Below are 21,619 nucleotides of genomic sequence, written 5' to 3'. Positions count from 1 at the left end.
TTCTAATAAAACCCAAGTTTTTGTTTGTCTCTTCAAGGGCTTCAAGGCTTTAACCTCCCCCTCACCCCCAGCTGCTTTTCTGACATGATCTTCTAGGGTCTTGTTCCTTAAAATAGACCAAAATAGCCCTGTTGGTGAGTACCATCATGGAAGTGAAACACATAAGGACTCAGCTTGCCTCAAACTCGTGGTCTGTCTACTTCTCTAGACAGTGCCTGGGTCTACGGCTCACTGTTTCCTACTGTCCTGTGTTAACTGCAACGACAGGAAGTCAAGGAGAAGCTTGGCATCTTTTTATATTCTCTCTGCTGAAGAACTCACAAGTTAGCAAGTATCCAAACATTGCTAACTAGAGGATATTGCCAAGCATAATAATCTATACCCAAATCAACAAAGCCTCCTTCATATTGCAACCCCAGCAGAAAATGATGCAGCAAAAGCAATCCCCAATTCCTGGTTGCCTGCCATATAAGTTCACGCTCCAAGCTGTGTGTTCAGCCAGTTCGAGGATGCTGACACCTTTTCATGTGTCCAGCATGAGCTTTACAGCCACAATCCTCTCCACCCGAATGTATGATTTGGCTCTCATGAATGCAAGAGGAAGTGCCCTTCCCTGCACAGAAATCCAAACACAGGATGAAACCACAACTTGTTTTCAACAGGCCTCCTGTTGTGAGCCCTCCCAGCTATGCTGCTTTTCTACAAGTGAGCAGGGGACTGGTGGTTTGAAGCAGTGGCCTCTGAGTCTTCCTGAGGATGCCTCTAACGAAGATCTTGAGATCATTCATCATGAGCAGGAGATTTACCAACGTGGCTCTACTGAACCAGATCGTGCGTGGCCAGATGTGAAATTCTGATGTTCCAACACGTGGCTTGTTTGCTTTAAATAAATATATAACAACATAGTGCTCTGAACTGGTGGATAATTTATGGCTTTACTTACTCAATAATCATTTATAGGTGCCCAGTATGTGCCAAGCTCTATGCTAGGTGCAACAGTTACAAGGCAGAAAAGAGATGGCATTGCCCCGAGTGCCTATGGGTCCAAATCTCTGTCTCACATCCCTCCACTAACCTACAAGTCCAATAAATGACTGCCGATGGGTATGGGGTACGGTGGGGATATGAAAGAGGTGCTGGCAGATTCTACTTGGGCAGAAACGTGCAGTTAGCTTATGCCTGTGCCCTTTTGTAAATTAGAGCCTCATCCTCCGTTCTTCCTACACCAGAGCTCAGGATTTGGTGAGGAGAGTGTGGGCTGGATTTGCCCCACACTCAGCTCTGTGGCAGGTCCTGCTCAGGATGGTTTTACTTAAAGTGTGATGCTTGAATTTGGTCCTGAAAAATATGAAGGTGTTCACTGAGAGCCATGCTGGGAGGAAAGGACCTTGGAGCAAAGGTAAAGGGGTCAGACTCCACCTGACACATTCCAAGAACTACAAACAGTTGAACTGGAGGAATGAAGCCTAAAAGGAAGGAGAAGTGGGGAGAGGCCTAACTATAGATGGCTTTGTGTTCCAAACTAAAAAGCAAATTCTTCATCCTGAAGTTCGTGAGGCAATATCAAGGGGGTTCCCAGAATATGAGTGAGATAATCATATTACTCATCTTTATGGCAGCGTTGAAGTGGTTTGCAGGGGTTGACAACAGGGGTTGGCTGAGTAGGAGACTATCAAAATAGTCCAGGTGACGGAGAATGAGAGTTTGAACTTTCAATGGGTAGCAGGGATAGAGAGGTGAGAATAGACCTGAGAGAAAAGGTGATAGAATCTGCAGGACTTGGAGGCTGACTGGATTCTAGAAGATGACTGAGATGGAAGTGTCAGGGATGAATGGCTCTCAGGCTTCTTACCTAGGACTGATGCTGGTACATCTGCTTAAGAGGGGTGCAGAAGGAAGGGGAACTTCATGGTTGCTTTCCAAAGAAGAATGCTCGGTGCTCTCTTACGAATGGCTACCATCTGCTGGCCCTGTTCTAGCGGCAGTGAGGGTGTGGCAGGCAGTGTGCAGGGGAGCTTATCAGCCTTCCCTTCGTGTCACAGATGACTTAGTCAGATCAAACCCAGAACTTGCGCAGCCTGCTTTAACATCACACAGAGAAAAATGTGCTTTCAAAGCTTCCAAGGGCTCTGACCCCATTGGGAGAAGCCATTGTCTGCTATTGATCATAGGGGATGGTGGGGGTGGTGGCTCAGCCTACCCCACAGCCTACCACACTACCACACTACACTAGAAGGAAAGCCATTAAAGCACATGCCTTGACACATGTCAATACCATCCACTTGCCCTGCACAATGGGAAGCCTATGCTTTCTAGCACCAGTAAAACCTGCTACTCCTCAGCTGCAAAGTATGCATTAGGCTAGAGTTCTTTTCACCGATTTCTGATAAAGATAAATCTCCTACAAGCACCATTTTCATTATAGATAGATATAGATATTTTCTTCTTCTTATTTCTCAACTCAATGGTGGTATCTATTTTTGAACTTTTTACTATGGAGAAATGCAAACATGTAAGAAAGCAGAAGAGATAATACAACATTTCCATCCATGTATCCGCCTCCAACATAATTCCACCAATATTAAGTCATCACTAATCTTGTTTCCTCTATATTCCCATTAATATCGCCCTTGTCTCTCAGATTATTTTGAAGCAAATCTATTGGATAAATAGACATAGATATATATACACATAAAATGCTACAATACATATATATTGCATGAAATATATGTATAAATATAAAATATATATTGTATATATGTATAATATATAAAATATTATTATTGTTTAGATTTTATTTCTTTATTCACGAGAGACACAGAGAGAGAGAGAGAGGCAGAGACACAGGCAGAGGGAGAAGCAGACTGCATGCAGGGAGCTCGATGTGGGATTCCATCCCAGGACCCTGGGATCACCACCTGAGCCAAAGGCAGATGCTCAGCCACTGAGCCACCCAGGCTAAAAATTACTTTTTGAATAAACTTTTGGAGTAGTCTGAAATGTAAAGAAGACGGGGAAGATAGGTCAGAGAGTTTTTGTATTCCCAACTTAAATCTGTTACTAACATTTTACATTAGTAAGTTACATTTGTGACAATTAATGAATCACTATTAATACATTATTATTGTCTAGTGTCCATACTTTATGCAGATTTCCTAAATTTCCCCCTCATGTCCTTTTTCTGTTCCATGAGTCTATATGAGGTATATTTTCCTCTGTATTTAAAAATCTTTGTGAACTTGGGGATGCTATGTTATATTTTCCCCATCATCTGCAAGTTTTTTGGGTCTGCAAAGCCTGCCTCTGATTGAGTGTTTACTTTATGCCTTTCCACCCTCCGTTCCCTCCTCACTTCCCCTTTCCCTCTCTAGCTTGGGAAAGGGATGTCACAGGATACCCACCTAACTGCAGTTAGGATCACCGATCCCTTTGCTACCCTTTGCTACCTTTGGGCACTCTGTTGAAAGTGCTGCTGTGGAGTTCAGGCTAGGACATACCCCCGAATGTCATTTGGGACAATAATGAAACAGAAAATTCAGAAAAACGCAGGGCATGTTTAAAAATATATTTGTGAATCCACCCCATTCATACATGAAACAGAATGAAAGGCTCCCAGGCTGTTTGGGATTATTTTCACTTTGGCTGTTCACAACATGAGAGGGTGTGGGGGGGCGGACGGGTTTCTGTGCCTTGTAGACCTGGTGCGGGCCTGGGGAGGTGGTGCTGGTTAGGATTGGGTTTGCCCCTCCTCACCATGAAGCCACCTGGACACAGGCCATTTGCTCTCCGCTGGCGTCACAGGAAGTCAATTCTCTTTGGAGGTGCTCAGCTTAAATCAGCGAAGAGTGTGCAGTGCCACGTTTCTGATGCAAGGCCTGCCTCCAGCCAGCCTGTCGAACAAACCCAAGCGCATTGGGTGGCTGGCTCAGGGCCAGAGTGGCGTCACTGCCATTAATAGAGAAGTCGAAGGAGCTCAGAAAAATGCTTTAGGTCTGGCAATGGTTCTAGATACTTTCGCTGTGAGCATCTTTGCCATAGACGTTTGCCGCAAGCATCTGCGACACGTAACTTTCTTAAAACATTTCTTTGTAGTAGATTCCCATCAAATATTTCCTGCATAGCTGCTTCCTTATTCTGACAATTAACACTAAACCAAAGACCTATTACTCAGCAAAAAATGGTGTTTTTTGTTGGTTCAGAAATGTCCATACCATCTCTATTTCTGTTGTGGAAACACATGATCTTTAGCAACTTGAGTTTGGATACCATCATCACTACTTGTCAAGTAGGTCATTGGGCTCCAGAGCCCAGTCTTTCTCATATATTGAATGGAAATTAAAATCTCTACTTTGCAGTAGAATTATTATGATAAAGTCAGTGACATGTGTAAATGACTAGTACAAGTGCCTAGTATATTAGGTTATTCAAGAATTACCTTATTATCCAATTCACTACATAATTGTTTTATCTAATTTTCAATCACCTTCCTTGCTTACTGTTCATCCTTTCTTTTATGATTTTCTCTTTATCATTTGATGCATATGATTCCTGTGCTTTTGGTGACACAAAACTACTACTCTGGCATTTTTTTGGCTTTCATAAAGAAGCACAGGTGAGAAAAAGGCAAAAAAGGAATATTAATTCTATACCGAATAGTTCACTTATGCACAGAAAGTAACCACTATAAATAGTCCACACCACTGGCACAGCAGGAGATTTTTCAAACCAAATTCTGTATGTCAATGCCTTTTGGCTAAAGATGGCCAGGTGACCATCTTGTTGCAGGGAAGCAAAACGCACACCAGTGAGTGGGAAAGGATTTGCAGGATTTGGGCTCGTGTCAGGTGACTGGAGGAGGGCTGAAGGATACAGGGCTCGTGTGTGGATTGGATGCTGTCAGGAAGAGGGGCAAGTCTATGACTGAACATTTTAATAACTCTTATCTGGAAAGAGGGAAAGCAAAGATTTTCATTAGTAAAGACGAAACAGCCACTCAGATAAGCAAGGATGGAGGGGTATTTTGCCATTTGTGTGACTTGGACAACATTTATAGTTTTGTCTGTGTGCAGACATGATACAGAGTGCTCTTATTCATGTCTTGACCTGCACAGTCAACAGAGCGACTTTGTCTGAAGCTGACGTTCTGAGAAACTGTTTACTCTCAACGGGAGAACCCCATGGCCTGTCTGTAAGTGTCAGGCTATTTCCTAACGACTGTGAGATCTAGCTGTGTCAGGCCAGATTCCATAGGTCAGGCTGCTTTTCTCATTCCTACAGGAGAACATGCTCTGAAATAGCATTTAGGTGCAGAAAACCGGCACCACTCTATTTCATGAGAACTGGATTGAACACAGGGAATTAGGTACTTAAAAATTGTTGGAAGGACTGGAATAATGGCTCTGGGCTTGGACTCCAGGAACAAAGCCAAGAACCACCCAGAGAACCAGTCCTCCAGGGGAGCTGCTAACCACTTAATTTCCCACCTTCCAGACCGTGGCAATCACCACTTGACATTGCTCACTCCAGGAATATGCTAGCTTCCTTGCTCTTTAGAGATCAGGAAGCTGTTGTTGCAGCTCTTAGCCTTAAAGCCATGTCACATCTCCTGGGTGCAAGCTAACACCTCTGAGCCAGGCTCCTCAGCACTCACCTGCTGGTGACCCGAGCACTGGGACCTCTGTGGCCTCTGCCAGAGAACAGCGCAAGCCCTCTGCTGCCACCTTGGCCAGTAGGAGCAAACCAAGTTGCTGCAGCCCATATTCTCTGCATCACTTCTGATTTCTGCATCTCAGGTCAGTGCACTGACTGCCTGAACCTGAATCATATCCAGAATCCTAGCTGCAAGAGAGTTGGGGAATCGCAATGTTTTGGTGGTATTCCAGCCTTGGCGGAGGAATGCACCGTAGGAGGAGGCTGGGGTGGATGTTGGTTTCTAGGCCAGGATACTCTCAACATGAGCCCCAACTAGGAGTAAAGCGGCTGGCATCTAATCCTGTTTCAGTCACTGATTTGCTAAGTTAGATCAGAAAAGTATTGCCAGCTTTCTGCGTCTCAGTCTCCATGGTGGAGTTAGACTGGATGATATCTGAACCTTCTTTCCAATTCTAGAATTCTGTGATTCTAGAATTAATTTTTCTGATATTTTCTCAAATACATTCATTGTGGAAAGCGTTTTCTGTCCTCTTTTACAGAGAATTTTCCTTTCCCACTAATATGCAGAATAGGGAGCCTCCAAGGTAGTTGGAGGCCCCAGATGATTTTTGCCTCCCCAGAGTCTTCCCCTCCCACTTGGAATAGGGCTGACTCCTGTATTCACTAGGACATTGTAGAAATGACAGAGGATGGCACCTAAGTGTGGTCATCAAAAAAACTTACAGCTTCTACATTTGCTCTCTCTTGGATTACTCACCCTGGGTGAAGCTCGCTGTCCTGTCATGAAGACACTTTAGTAGCGCTATGAGGAGGTCCATGTGGTGAGGACCAGGGCCTTCTGCCTACAGCCAGCATCAGTTTACCAGCCATGAGAACAAGCCCACTGGCAAGGGAATGTTCCAGTCCCAGTCAAATCTTCAGAGGCCTATAACCCTGACCAACCCTTTAATGGCAACCTCAAGCAAAACTTGGAGCCGGAAATACCCATGGAAGCCACTCTTGAATTCCTGAACCCAGAAACTGGGTGAGATAAATATTTAATGCCATTTTAAGCCACTAAATTCTGGAGAATGCTTTTATGCAGCCACAGAAACTAATATATTCCCCATTAGCATGCAAAATAGCATAAAACTTGCTGTTTATTTCCTAATCTCCGACATCAGATTTCATTTGCTTACCCTTTTCTGACATAAAACTGGTAGCCTTTTGGATTACACCTCTAGATATATTAGAGGCCATTAAGAAGTGTATAGATCAGAATGAAAACTAAGCAATTATTTTCTTAGATTTTACACAATGTGGTAATGGGCAGACAGGAAAAGTCCTCATTGTTAATACACCAAATAGCAAATATTTTCTCAGGCAAAATGCCAGGCATTTGAAGCTTATCACAGGGCTAGTAAATTCTTTGAAAATAAAGCTAATGGAAACATAATAAATAGTTGAAACGACTCCAACTTTTCACAGACATCCCAATCAACTCTGCAAAATGACTTTTAATTAATGAAGGCACTATGCCGTGTCTGTAAGTCAACAAACATTCCCATATGTTAATGAAAGATGAAAGTTGTCTGTTACTAAATTATTTTGGGTTTTCATTTAAGAGGTAAAGAAATTAATCATTTTCTTTCTCTTTCTGATGGCTTGCAGTTTCAACGAAGGCAGCATGTTTCAACAAAACTTACATTTTTTTCACCAAGTTTCATTTTCATGAAGGCTTTTAGAAAAGATCCAGCACCCCTGTCGTTAAGAACATAGTTGCTTCTGTAGGGCAGCAACCTTCTGCTTATTATTTTATTTTTTAAAATATTGAATTAGTTTATTTATTTGAAAGAGAGAGTGTGTGTGTGCACATGAATACGGGGAGGGGCAGAGGGAGAGGGAGAAGCAGACTCCCCATCCCAGGACCCTGAGATCATGGCCTGCACAGAAGGCAGACTGACTAAGCCACTCAGGTGCCTCTCTTCCACTGATTATTAAAATAAGAGTGCATAAGTTTTGGAGATTATATTAACTACAAGGCTGAGTTGTGAGTGCCGCAAACCTTGTATACATCAGTCTGAGCAAAAAGGGAATTTACCGGGTGGTCGCTCCAGTCCCGCAGACCTCGAGTCACAGGCCAGGTCCCGACAGAGCTGGGGCTTCGGGCACCAGTGGAGACAGGGCTGGAACGCTGCCAGCTTTCTCCCAGCCTCACCTCTGCTCCTCTGGGTGCCAGCGTTGTCTTGCGGCAGACTGGCTTTTAGTTGTTGTTGTTGTGGAAAACACAATTGTTGGCAGCTGTCGAGTTTTATATTTTTTGGCTTCCATGGCTAGAGACTTACTTTCCTGGTCTCAAATACAAGTTTCTAGTGAGCTCTGGCTGGGATCAGAGTCATGTTGTTGAACGTGGCTGCTCCTGGGGTGGGGGGGGGGGGAGGTTTCTCAGAACGATGGTGGGCTGGAAAGACAACTCAGTACGTCCTGTGTATGAGGTTCCTAGGGCTGCTGTATAACAAAGTACCACAAACCGGATAGCTTAAACATCAGAAATTCATTGGCTGAATTCCAGTTCTGGAAGCCAGAAGTCCAAGATCATGGTGTTGGCAGAATGGATTCCTTCTGAGGACTCTGAGACAGAATCAGTTCCAGGGCTCTCTCCTTGTTTCTGGTAGTTTTCTTACAATCTTTGGTGTTCCTGGGCTTGTAGAATTATCCCCTAATCTTCCCTTTACCTCTCTGTGTGTGTTTTGTGTCCAAATTTCCCCCTTTTAAAGGACACCAGTTATACTGGATTAGGAACCCACCCTTGTGGTATGACCTCATCTCAACTAATCACATCTGCAAAGACCCTATTCCCAAATAAGGCCCCATTCTCTGGGGGCTATGACTTCAACATGTAGGCTGAGGAAGGAGGCATTATTTAACCCATAATATCGCATACAGGGCACCACTCTACATATAGGATATCACAAAGCAATGAAGGGAACCAAGAAGCAAAGATGCAGAGTTGTAACCTAGAATTATGAAACGCTTCAGATTTGTCATCTAAGAGAGAAAAATAAGTAAAAACCTACACCGAGAGAAAGAAATGGAGAAGTGTGTGTGTTTGTGTGTGTTTGTGTGTGTGTGTGTGGTGATGAGGTAAGTTAGACTCTCAGGTGTGTGTGGAACACTGCATGGCTACAGTGGCTCCTTGGAAACATCCTCCTGCATGAACTGTTCCATTTTTCCTCCTCAGGTTTGGGCGTTTTGAGAACTGAAGCCCTGCAGCTGTCCCCACTCTAGCAAACATGTGGAGGCCAGCAGAGGTAAGAGCCAGTGGCTTCCAGGCCCCCGTACGGCAGAGGGCCCCCTCTACCAAAATTCCTGAAACCCCCATTTCCTTGCACTGCCCATCCCAGTAGAAGAGAGGTATCTTTACAACAGCAGCACCAGTGGGTGCGAAGCAACCATGATGTCACACAGTTCCCCAGTGAACTCAGCTCTACCCTGTGGTCGGGGAGGGACAGAGTCTTTCGTTGTGTCAGTTTTTAATCAGAGGAAGTGGTAAGGTACTGAACTGAGCTAAATTCAGTACCTAAAATGACCATTAATCAACAAGATGGAGATTTCCACTGTCTGTGGAAATGCATTGAATTTACAGAACAAATCAGTGGGGTCTTCTTATTCCCATATTACAAATTAAAAGATAAGGCCCGGGGAAGTCCAGAAGCTTGAACGAGATACCAAGTATGGGTGAATTGTATGGTCTCTGCATTATATCTCAATAAAGCTGTTACAAAACAAAATGTCATGAAACAATTCTGCTTGATAATAAAGCCCACATATCATATATCATAGAAAATGCCTTGCTTAGATGGGACCAGCAAGAAAAAGGGGTGGTTGGAGGTTACAGTTTTCTTGTTTAGGAGGGTGTGACATATCCCAAGACAGAGATTTATCTATGTTATTATAATAAAAGTTCCAAGGCCAAAGTCTGACAAAACAAACTGATTTAAGCTCTGCTGTTCTATGCTCTTGGGGATGTGTCTTCCATGGAGAGTTGTACTGTCCTCTCAATGCACACAGGGCGGACAAAGCCTGCTTTACTTGTGAGAGAAAAGGGAAAGTTCTCTCTCCTTCTCTCTCTCTCTCGACATTAACTTAGATCCATCACTTTTTGAAACCACATTTTTTGTGGTTTTGATGAAATCTTGATTTAATCCCTTATTTGAAAGCACTGTAGCTCTTTGAAGAGGGAATCATCAATTCACTCAGAATTCATTCCATTTTCATGTGGCCTTAAAAGCAAATTATTACCTTATGAGATTTATGAGAATATATTCGTATCATTTTTTTTCCAAGTCTCTGGTAAATGCACAAGCACGATGACCCCTTTGTTTCATGATTTATGGTAATGGACCTAAGTTGGATCTCATTTTATAACATATCCTCTTTTTTTTTTTATAACATATCCTCTTAGAGACAAATTACTTGACTGAGGCTGTCAGTATGGATATTTGTTGAAATGATAACTTTGAAAGCCTTGTGAGTTCTGCTCACGAGCCATAGGAGGAATGAAGGCGACATTTGAAAATCTTTTAATGATCTCAGATGAGGTGATAAGGAAAATAATCTACTGACTGCCAAAGCCAAGTCATACATTGAGATGAAGTCAGTGACATACACAATGGACTCCTTTCTCTTGCAAACCACGGTCTGGATGCATTTCAGTAACTTTCTTCTTCAGACACAAGCAGCGAACCACAGAGAAACCATGAGGTCTGCGATTCTGCACAGGGCACTTTAAAAATGCTGACTGGCTGCCATGGATGTTTGCCCAGGGTACTGAGCAACATGAAAAGCACAAATTGTCTGACAATGTGGATAGTGTAAAGCCATTCACAAGGGAAAAACAGATATGATATGATTTATTATGATTTGTTATGACACTTCATTATAAACATAGAAAGACTATTCTGAAAAGACTCCAAAGAAGCAGTTAAGAGTTGTTGTCTTTGGGAAACATAAATTGGGAATGATGATGTCTTTTACCCATCATGGTTAAAAAAGGTCTTATGCTGAAGGTATTGGGAATATTAAAATTAACAAGTAAAGAAAATAAAGAGAAAACAAAGTGGTGAATTGCCACTTCATAGAGAAGAGGAGGCCAGGAGTGCTGGGCTTGTCCCTTGGGAGTGGACCCTGGCAGGTAATTAACTGCTTGGTCTGTATCTGAATGTCCTTGTGTATGGTTGACCCCTTTTGATCCTTTACACCATCCATGGAGCCACGAGGAGATGACAGCCCATTGCAGGGTATGGCTGAGGCTTCTGGGGGTCCCCATGCCATCTGTTGTACCTTGCTGACATAGTAATAATAGCACATACAGAACACCATCATGACGATGGTGGTAGCTATTGTAAGAATGTGCATCATAACGTTACGGTAGGATTTAGGTTTACTAAAACTGGAGAGATTCATAGATGAAAAAAAAATTGGGATTCAAGAGAAAGAATATTGCAATCTTCATTGTTGAGATAACCAACAACAAAAAGCGAACTTTGGAAAGGCTAAGTTTTGACCTTCTCCTGAACCATCCTGCTGGGCTGCAATATTAAAAACATGTATTCTGTGAGACTTGTAGAATGCAGTGTGATTTATTTAACTTCACTATTTAAACTGTGTGCTTTTACTGTTTTAAAACCTGCATATTCATGTGGAAAAAGAAACATCTGTTTTCTGGATGTTCTAAATCTTCTCTTAAATACCGTTTCATTCTTGGTATACCATCTTCTTCCAGCTGTAGATTTTATCTGCTGGTGGGGAATAAGAAATGGGGGTGTGTTTTAAAAATCGATGTTGATAGGTTCTAACATTAAATCAAAAGATGAGTATTTCCAGTGAAAGATTTCAAAGGTTAAAAATGACAGTTTTTGTCGGGGGAGGTTTAAAATAGAACACAAGACTTTGAAAAATTTGGCAAAGTGTCAGGGATGGGGTGCGAAGAGTATATCTACATGCATATTCCAGTTGCTTTTTCTGATTCAAGATAATTTGCTCTGCTCTGATTTCTCAAATGCAACAGGCCCGTAGGACAATCCTGTTTTCCGAAACACAATAGAGAAAACTGACCTCTGGAGATGTGGCCTTGTTTCCATATTTCTGTTCCTTAGAATGCTATGTTTATTCCTACAGCAGGGCCCTGGCACTTACACTTCCTTCTGCTTCTAATGCTCTTTCCTAAGGTCTACACTTTGTTCCTAAGGCTGCCCTTGTTTCACTATTTAGGTCTATAATAAACTAAAAAGTGACCTCTAATGGTGCCCACATCCTAGTCTTTGGAACCTGTGAATTTATTACCTCACATGGCGTGAGAGACTTTGCAGATATGGGTAAGGATCTTGAGATGAAAAGATTATCCTGCATTATTTGGGTGAGTCCCATGTAAGAGTCTTTGTAGGTGAAGGAAAGAAATAGGAGAGTGAGTATCAGAATCAGATATTTGAAGTTACTGGCTTTGGAATCAGGAGAAGAAGGTCATGGTTAAGGATTACAGGCAGCTCTAAAAACTGGAAAAAACAAGGAGATGGTTTTTCCTAGAACCCTGCTAATGACTTGATTTTCACCCAGTGGCACCCATGTTGGGCTTCCAATCTCCAGAACTGTGAGGTAATAAATTTGCCTCATTGTTTTAAGTGACTGAGTTTCTGGTAATTTGTTAGAGCAGCAATTGGAAACTAATACACAGTCTTAACTCAAATACCACTTATTAGAAAGAATTTCATGCCCTGACTAAATAGTCTTCAGTCACTCTACCATATTATCTTCTTCAAGGCATTTATCAGTACTTGAAACTACTTTAGATACTAAGCACATTAAAAACTTTTTTGCTTCTGTTAGTACATAAACTCTTTAGGGACTGTAAGGACTCTGTCTTGCTCACCACTATGGCCCCAGCACCTTAGAATAGCGTCTGGCACATAGTAGCTGTTCACATAATGTGCAATACTTCCTTTAGAATCATTCTTCCCCCTCCTCTTCTTTTTCAGGATATATCTGGCAGAAGGGGAAAAACATAATATTTTCATTTTAAATGCTTGCTTTTACTGCAAAAGAAACCATTTGGAGCCATTCTAAACACTGAGTGAGAGCAAGTGTCTTCTGATTCCCTCCTCTCTACTGCTTACCTTTCTACTCCAACTTGGGAATAAGTTGGCTCAACCAAATTATTCTAGAATTCCATCAGATTTGTTCAAGCCAAGAAGGAGGCTGAAATTCCAAGATTCAGATCTCTGGTAAATTTCCTGAGGGATGTAACTTGGGCCTGAGCTTGATGTACTCCCTGATATGATATTATCATTCATTTGTGACTTATTGGAAACCTTCCATGGCATGAACAGCAGAAGAGATTGGTGGGTGGAGGGAGTAGAGGAATTCATCAAATGCTTGTGTTTGACACACAGGGTCCTGCCTTGCTGGGCCGCTGTGGACTCATCCAGCCTCATTCTTTACCCACTCTCATCCATGCAAGTTATGTTTTTAGGCTCCCAGGAATCTTTGCTGCTCCCTTAAAACACTGCACTTTCATGCCCTGTGTCTTTCTCATGCTGCTTCTGGCCCTAGAAAGTCTGTCTCCTCCTTGTCCACTTGGTAAACTTGTGTCTTCCTTCAGAGAACAATTCTCCTGTTCCACTACCCACCACATCTCCCCTGGGTAACTGGTATTGACTAAGATCTATAACAGAGGTATATCTTTACAGCCATCTGTCTGAAGACAAGGACATTGCCTTGTGCACTCTTGAATCCCTAATGACTAGCGCGGGGACCAACATGGTTATTTGTTGGAGGAGGGCATCTCTCCCCTGTGCTGGACTAGACCAGGGCCATGCATAATTCATTCTGTATCTCAGAAGAGTGAAGTGGTCCAGAATGACACTGAATGCATGTTCAATGACTAGACTTAAATGGCATGGTGGTAGAAACTGCTGACTATCCCCTATTGATATTCTTAGCTTGTAAGAGTTTTAGTTTGGCCTTTGGCTTGAGAACATTTCTCAGTTTCACAGCTTACTGTGGCCAAGCAAGCAAGTTCTGGCCAATGAAATGTGAGCAGAGGTGTCCTATGGTAGCTTCTTGGACTCTCCATTAAGAGATGGATGGCATGTGCCCCCTTTGACTCTTTTTGGGTCCTTTCTACCATTTTTCCATCTGGAACATGGATGCCTTTAATCATGAAGTATCAGAATTCCAATGTGGTTCCTGTGGCTGTAACAGTGGGATACAGTTGATATCCCGGGCCTGGGACAAAAGAAACAAGTCTTTCTAGAAGAAGAGGTCTGTGTGGAGGAAGCCACCTATCAAGAGCCATAACTTTTCTTTCTTTTTTTTTTTTTTAAGATTTTATTTATGTATTCATGAGAGACAGAGAGAAAGAAAGAGAGGTGGAGACATAGGCAGAGGGAGAAGCAGGCTCCCTGTGGGAAGTCCAGTACAGGATTCAATCCAGGGACCATGGGATCATGACCTGAGTGGAAGGCAGATGCTCAACTGCTAAGCCACCCAGGCTTCCCGGAGCCATAACTTTTCGTGGAGAGAATCAGATAGCCCACAGGGAGATGGCTAAGGAATAAATACCTGACCTCACTTTCCTCTTACCTCAAATCAATGTTCCCCATAAGCTGAACCATGTGGACATTAGACAGTAAGAGAGCTTATTGATGTGGGGACCTCCACAGGTATAGCAGGTGAAGAAGGATGGAGAGTGGGTGTGGCTGGGTAAATAAAAGATAACCAGTGCACTTGGGTAGAACTATTTTCTCATTTTAAAAGCAAGGAAATTGAATTAAATAATCTTCATTCTTCTTTCAGCTTGCAATATTCAGACTGAATTCTCTGCATTAATTTGTTTCACTTTCTTAGAACTTTATGCCAAGGCTATAGGGCAACCTAGAGTCAGGTACTCCAGAGTTTCAGTTACAGACCAATGTTCCAATTCAAAACCATAATAGTTGGTGAATATAAGACACATAGAACAACGGTTCATAGTAGAAAGTTCAGAAACATGAAGCACCTGGGTGGCTCAGTCAGTTGCACATCCTACTCTTGATTTTGGCTCAGGTCATGATGGTAGGGTTGTGAGATTGAGCCCTGTGTTGGGCTCTGTACTCAATGGAGAGTCTGCTTGAGATTCTCTCTCTCTTCCTCTCCCTCTGCCCCTACCCTTTCTCACGCTCTCTCTCTCTCAAATAAATAAATAAATCTTTTTTATTTTTTTATTTTTTTTTTTAAGATTTTATTTATTTATGATAGTCACAGAGAGAGAGAGGCAGAGACACAGGCAGAGGGAGAAGCAGGCTCCATGCAGGGAGCCCGATGTGGGATTCGATCCCGGGTCTCCAGGATCGCGCCCTGGGCCAAAGGCAGGCGCCAAACCGCTGCGCCACCCAGGGATCCCTAAATCTTTTTTAAAAGGCACGGAAACAGATCCACACATATGTGGATTGATTTAATGACAAAAGTAACACTGCAGTGCAGTGGCAAAGGATAGTCTATAATAGTCTATAATAAATTATAAGGTCAATTGTATATGGACATGGAAAAAATAAATTTTGGGTGCCTGGGTGGCTCAATTAGTTATGCATCTGCCTTCAAGTCATGGTCCCAGAGTTCTAGGATCGAGTCCTGCATAGAGCCCTGTTCAGCGGACAGTCTGCTTATCCCTCTCCCTATCCTCTCCCTCCTGCTTTGCTCTCTCTCTCTCAAATAAATAAATAAAATCTTTTTTTAAAAAGAAAAATAAGTCTTAACCTGTACCCCATACACAATTCCATATGGACTGTCAACCTAAATGCAAAAATAAGCAAGTATTTTTCTAACTTCTAAAGAAAACAGAGAAGAAGATCTTCATAATGTTGTTGTAGGCCAAAAGAATGGACAAAAGACTTTAACAGCACTTCATAAAATAAGCATATCCAAATGGCCAATAAACATGAGTCCAACTTTATTAGTTATCACCAGAATGTCTAACATTTTAGAGATTGATGGTAACAAGCGTTGGCAAGGATTTGGAGCAACTGGAACTCTCATAGACTGCTAATAAGGGTGTAAATTGTCACAATCACTTCCTAATATATACTAAAAATATGTTTTCTACTATCTACTAAAGGTGAACACACACAAAAATGTATGATCCAGAACAACTAGATATATCCACAAAAGAAATCCATACATAGGTTCACTAAAAGACATTTATCTAAGAATATTCATAGCAGTATTATCTAGAAGAGCCAGAAACTTTGAACAACTCAAGTAGGAATCAATAACAGAATGGATACATGATTTGTGTTATTTTACATAAGGAAATACTGGTACAGACCAATAAAAAAAAAATTGCTATATGTGGTAACAAGGCTGAATCTCATGAAAAATATGCAGAAAAGTATACACAGAGTGGTCATATTTATACAGACTTTAAAAAACAAGTGAAACAATAATCAATGGTGTCAGAGAACAAGGTTATGCTTACTTTAAGGGAGTGTGTAGTGACTGGGGAGGGACAAGAGGTCAACTACTGGGGTGGGCTGGTGAATTTTATTTCTTGATGTTGGCTGTGGTTCTATGTGGTTTACTTAATGAAAGCCCTTTGTACACTTATTTGTGTGCCTGTTTCTGTAAATACAAACTTACTGACTCTAATAAGTAAATGTTATCATTCAATACAGCTTTTTTTTTTTTTTTTTAATAAAAGTAGGGATAGGAATCTGGGTGCAAGCCCTTCATTATTCAACACAAAGAGACAGATCAGGACAAGAGCATGTCTGCATTGCTACTAAGGGATTAACAACAGCAGACACTTTCAAACAGGGTTTCTTTGAACAGGTGTTCAAAACCAAAAAGGTTTTTTAAGTCATTTGTGAGGGCAAATCTGATTGCAGTCTGGAGTCCTGGGTATTGTGTCAGGAATTATATGCAATGAGATCATTTTCTTTTGTTCACATTTCTGTCTAATAAAGAAATCTATTTAGACTAACAAAGAATTGCCTCAAATAAAAATATATTGAGAAAAGGTAGCATTATTCTCAACTCTGAGTGCCTAAGAGAAAAACGATAGGAGGTTTAGAAGAAAGACTTCTCTGTCCTGAGAGAAATTAAAAGTTTACACACTTTCTCAACAACTATACATTTTTAAAGAAAATTCTAATTTCCTCCAACAAATACTTTAGGTGACTGATCTGAAAGACACATCAACATAAAATTATAATAAAAATGACATTGATAACCAAAGCACCCCAAACATGAGCCATGTTGAAGACCAGAGGGGTAGGAGGAATTTTACCATAAAATCTATCTACACCAAAGTTCTTCCAACTTTTTATGGTAAAATTCTTCCAACTTTGGTGTACCACATTTCACTCTTAATGTCTGAGTGGCCAAAGCAAAAGAAAAATTTAATAAATTATTTAGCTCTCATTTAAAAAGAAAGAAAGAAAGAAAGAAAGAAAGAAAGAAAGAAAGAAAGAAAGAAATAGAAGGATGCATGCTAGTCCAACACGACAAACATTCCTTGCATATCATGAAAAAGTAATTAGGAGGATTGTTTACATAAGTTTGAAAACAATAAAAATTGCCCTTATAGTAAGTTAGTACACATGAAAACATTGTTTTTTTTTGGGGGGGGGGGGGTTCAGAGTCTATGTTTTTAATATTTCCATTTTATTGCCTTTCTGCAGCTTACTGGAAACTCTCTAGGTTAAACAGATAGAAATAATGTTCATTATGAGATCCTTACCAGAAGGATTAAGTTGAGTTAGTAGCTTCTTTTTCGTTACCATTAAGTATAGCTACAAGATGTCCTTTAATGGTATTATGAAAAGTTTGTATCCCTTTCATGACCTATGACCTATGACCCTTTGCTTAGACTTTTTTTTTTTGTATATTTTTTATTGGAGTTTGATTTGCCAACATATAGCATAACACCCAGTGCTCATCCCATCAAGTGCCCCCCTCAGTGCCCATCATCCAGTCACCCAAACCCCCGCCCACCTCCCCTTCCACCACCCCTTGTTCATTTCCTAGAGTTAGGAATCTCTCATGTTCTGTCTCCCTCACTGATATTTCCTACTCATTTTCTCTCCTTTCCCCTTTAATCCCTTTCACTATTTTTTATATTCCCCAAATGAATGAAACCACATAATGTTCGTCCTTCTCCGATTGACTTCACAGCATAATACCCTCCAGTTCCATCCATGTTGAAGCAAATGGTGGCTATTCATCCTTTCTGATGGCTGAGTAATATTCCATTGTATACATAGACCACATCTTTATCCATTCATCTTTCGATGGACACCAAGGCTCCTTCCACAGTTTGGCTATTGTGGACATTGTTGCTATAAACATTGGGGTACAGGTGTCCCGGAGTTTCACTGCATCTGTATCTTTGGGGTAAATCCCCAGAAGTGCAATTGCTGGGTCATAGGGCAGTTCTATTTTTAACTCTTTGAGGAACCTCCACACAGTTTCCCAGAGTGGCTGCACCAGTTCACATTCCCACCAACAGTGCAAGAGGGTTCCCTTTCTCCACATCCTCTCCAACATGTGTTGTTTCCTATCTTGTTAATTTTCCCCATTCTCACTGGTGTGAGGTGGTATCTCATTGTGGTGTTGATTTGTATTTCCCTGATGGCCAGTGTTACAGAGCATTTTCTCATGTGCGTGTTGGCCATGTCTATATCTTCTTTGGTGAAACTTCTGTTCATGTCTTCTGCCCATTTCATGATTGGATTGTTTGTTTCTTTGCTGTTGAGTTTAATAAGTTCTTTATAGATCTTGGAAACTAGCCCTTTATTTGATACGTCATTTGCAAATATCTTCTCCCATTCTGTAGGTTGTGTTTTAGTTTTGTTGACTGTTTATTTTGCTGTGCAGAAGCTTTCTATCTTAAGTTCCAATAATTCATCTTTGCTTTTGTTTCCTTTGCCTTCATAGATGTATTTTGCAAGAAGTTGCTGTGGCCAAGTTCAAAAAGGGTATTTCCTGTGTTCTCCTCTAGGGTTTTGATGGATTCTTGTCTCACACTTAGATCTTTCATCCATTTTGAGTTTATCTTTGTGTATGGTATGAGAGAATGGTCCAGTTTCATTCTTCTGCACATGACTGTCCAATTTTCCCAGCACCATTTTTTGAAAAGACTGTCCTTTTTCCAGTAGATAGTCTTTCCTGCTTTGTCAAATATTAGTTGATCATAGAGTTGAGGACCCATTTCTGGGTTTTCTCTTCTGTTCCATTGATCTATGTGTCTGTTTTTGTGCCAGTACCACACTGTCTTGATGATCACAACTTTGTAGTACAACTTGAAATCCGGTGTTGTGATGCCCCCGGCTCCGGTTTTCTTTTTCAATATTCCCCTGGCTATTCAGGGTCTTTTCTGATTCCACACAAATCTTGAGATGATTTGTTCTACTCTCTGAAGAAAGTCCATGGAATTTTGATAGGGATTGCATTGATTGTGTAAATTCCCCTGGGTAACATTGACATTTTCACAATATTAATTCTTCCAATCCATGAGCATGGAATATTTTTCCATCGCTTTGTGTCTTCCTCCATTTCTTTCAGAAGTGTTCTTTAGGGTATAGATCCTTTACCTCTTTGGTTAGGTTTATTCCTGGGTATTTTATGCTTTTGGGTGCAATTTTAAATGGGATTGACTCCTTAATTTCTCTTTCTTCAGTCTCATTGTTAGTGTATAGAAAAGCCACTGATTTCTGGGCATTGGTTTTGTATCCTGCCACACTGCCGAATTGCTGTATGAGTTCTAGCAATCTTGGGGTGGAGTCTTTTGGGTTTTCTATGTACAGTATCATGTCATCTGCAAAGAGAGAGAGTTTGACTTCTTCTTTGCCAATTTGAGTGCCTTTTATTTCTTTTTGTTGCCTGATTGCTGAGGCTAGGACTTCTAGTACTATGTTGAATAGCAGTGGTGAGAGTGGACATCCCTGTCATGTTCCTGATCTTGGGGGAAAGGCTCCCAGTGTTTCCCCATTGAGAATGATATTTGCTGTGGGTTTTTTGTAGATGGCTTTTAAGATGCTGAGGAATGTTCCCTCTATCCCTATACTCTGAAGAGTTTTGATCAGGAATGGATGCTGTATGGTGTCAAATGCTTTATCTGCATCTATTGAGAGGATCATATGGTTCTTGTTTTTTCTCTTGTTGATATGATCTATCATATTGACTGCTTTACGAGTGTTGAACCAGCCTTGCATCCCGGGGAAAAATCCCACTTGGTCATGGTGTATAATCTTCTTAATGTACTTTTGGTCTTATTGGCTAGTATCTTGTTGAGAATTTTTGCGTCTGTGTTCATCAGGGATATTGGTCTATAATTATCTTTTTTGGTGGGGTCTTTGTCTGGTTTTGGAATTAAGGTGATGCTGGCCTCATAAAACGAGTTTGGAAGTACTCCATCTCTTTCTATCTTCGGAGCAGCTTTAGTAGAATAGGTATGGTTTCTTCTTTAAACGTCTGATAGAATTCCCCTGGGAAGCCATCTGGCCCTGGACTTTTGTGTCTTGGGATATTTTTGATGACTGCTTCAATTTCTTCCCTGGTTATTGGCCTGTTCAGGTTTTCTATTTCTTCCTGTTCCAGTTTTGGTAGTTTGTGGTTTTCCATAAATGCATCTATTTCTTCTAGATTGCCTAATTTATTGGTGTATAGCTGCTCATAATATGTTTTTAAAATCGTTTATATTTCCTTGGTATTGGTTATGATCTCTCCTTTTTCATTCATGATTTTATTAATTTGAGTCTTTTCTCTTTTGTTTTTAATAAGGCTGGCTAATGGCTATCTATCTTATTAATTCTTTCAAAAAACTAACTCCTGGTTTTGTTCAGTTCTATAGTTCTTCTGGTCTCTATTTCATTGAGTTCTGCTTGAATCTTTATTAACTCTCTTCTTCTGCTTGGTGTAGGTTTTATCTGCTGTTCTTTCTCCAGTTCCTTTACATGCAAGTTAGTTTGTGTATTTTTTTTTCCAATTTTTAAAGGGATGCTTGTATTGCGATGTATTTCCCTCTCAGGACTGTTTTTGCTGTATCCCAAAGATTTTGAATGGTTGTATCTTCATTCTCATTAGTTTCCATGAATCTTTTTAACTCTTCTCTAATTTCCTGGTTGATCCTTTCATCTTTTAGCAGGATGTTCTTTAACCTCCATGTGTTTGAGTTTCTTCCAAATTTCTATTGGAAGAGAATAGAGTTCAAGTTCAAAGCATTATGGTCTGAAAATATGCAGGGGACAATCCCAATCAACTGGTATCAGTTGAGACCTGATTTGTGACCCAGTATGTGGTCTATTCTGGAGAATGTTTCATGTGCACTTGAGAAGAATGTGTATTCAGTTGTGTGGATGCTAAGTTCTATAAATATCTGTAAAATCCATCTGGTCCAGTGTATCATTTAAAGCTCTTGTTTCTTTGGAGATGTTGTGCTTAGAGTATCTGTCATTTGCAAAAAGTGCTGTGTTGAAGTCTCCCAGTGTTAGTGTATTATTATCTAAGTATGTCTTTACTTTGGTTATTAATTGATTGATATACTTGGCAGCTCCCACATTAGGGGCATAAATATTCATGATTGTTAGGTCCTCTTGTTGGGTAGATCCTTAAGTATGATATAGTGTCCCTCTTCATCTCTTACTAGAGTCTTCAGGATAAACTTTAATTTATCTGCTATGAGGATTTCTACCCCTGCTTTCTTTTGAGGACCATTTGAATAGTAAATGATTCTCCAACCTTTCATTTTCAGGCTGTAGGTGTCCTTAGGTCTATAATGAATCTCTTTTAGACAGCAAATAGATGGGTCTTGCTTTTTTATCCAGTCTGAAACCCTGCATCTTTTGATGGGATCATTAAACCCATTCACATTCAGAGTTACTATTGAAAGATATGAATTTAATGTCATCATAATACCTATTCAGTCCCTGTTTTTGTGGATTATTTCCATGGACTT

The 21,619-nt window shown here is 40.9% G+C and overlaps 1 protein-coding gene across 3 annotated transcripts in view; it reads left to right on the top strand.

The window, feature by feature from the left end:
- Positions 1-21,619, top strand: part of SNX18 (sorting nexin 18) — a 149,634-nt gene that overhangs the window by 100,328 nt on the left and 27,687 nt on the right. For 2 of the 3 annotated variants that reach the window (XR_012030115.1, XM_072824622.1), the window contains exon 2: positions 8,873-8,942. Coding sequence is in view for 2 of the 3 variants with exons in the window: in XM_072824622.1 (XP_072680723.1) it covers positions 8,873-8,919 (47 nt within the window). In the remaining variant the exon portion in view is untranslated. Of the gene's footprint in view, positions 1-8,872; positions 9,423-21,619 lie in introns of those variants that run through there. The other variant, XM_072824621.1, reaches the window with a different exon arrangement.

Source organism: Canis lupus, chromosome 4 (assembly GCF_048164855.1).
Source record: "Canis lupus baileyi chromosome 4, mCanLup2.hap1, whole genome shotgun sequence".
NCBI classification, from domain to species: Eukaryota; Metazoa; Chordata; class Mammalia; order Carnivora; family Canidae; genus Canis; species Canis lupus.
This window is presented reverse-complemented; position numbering and strand designations above follow the sequence as displayed.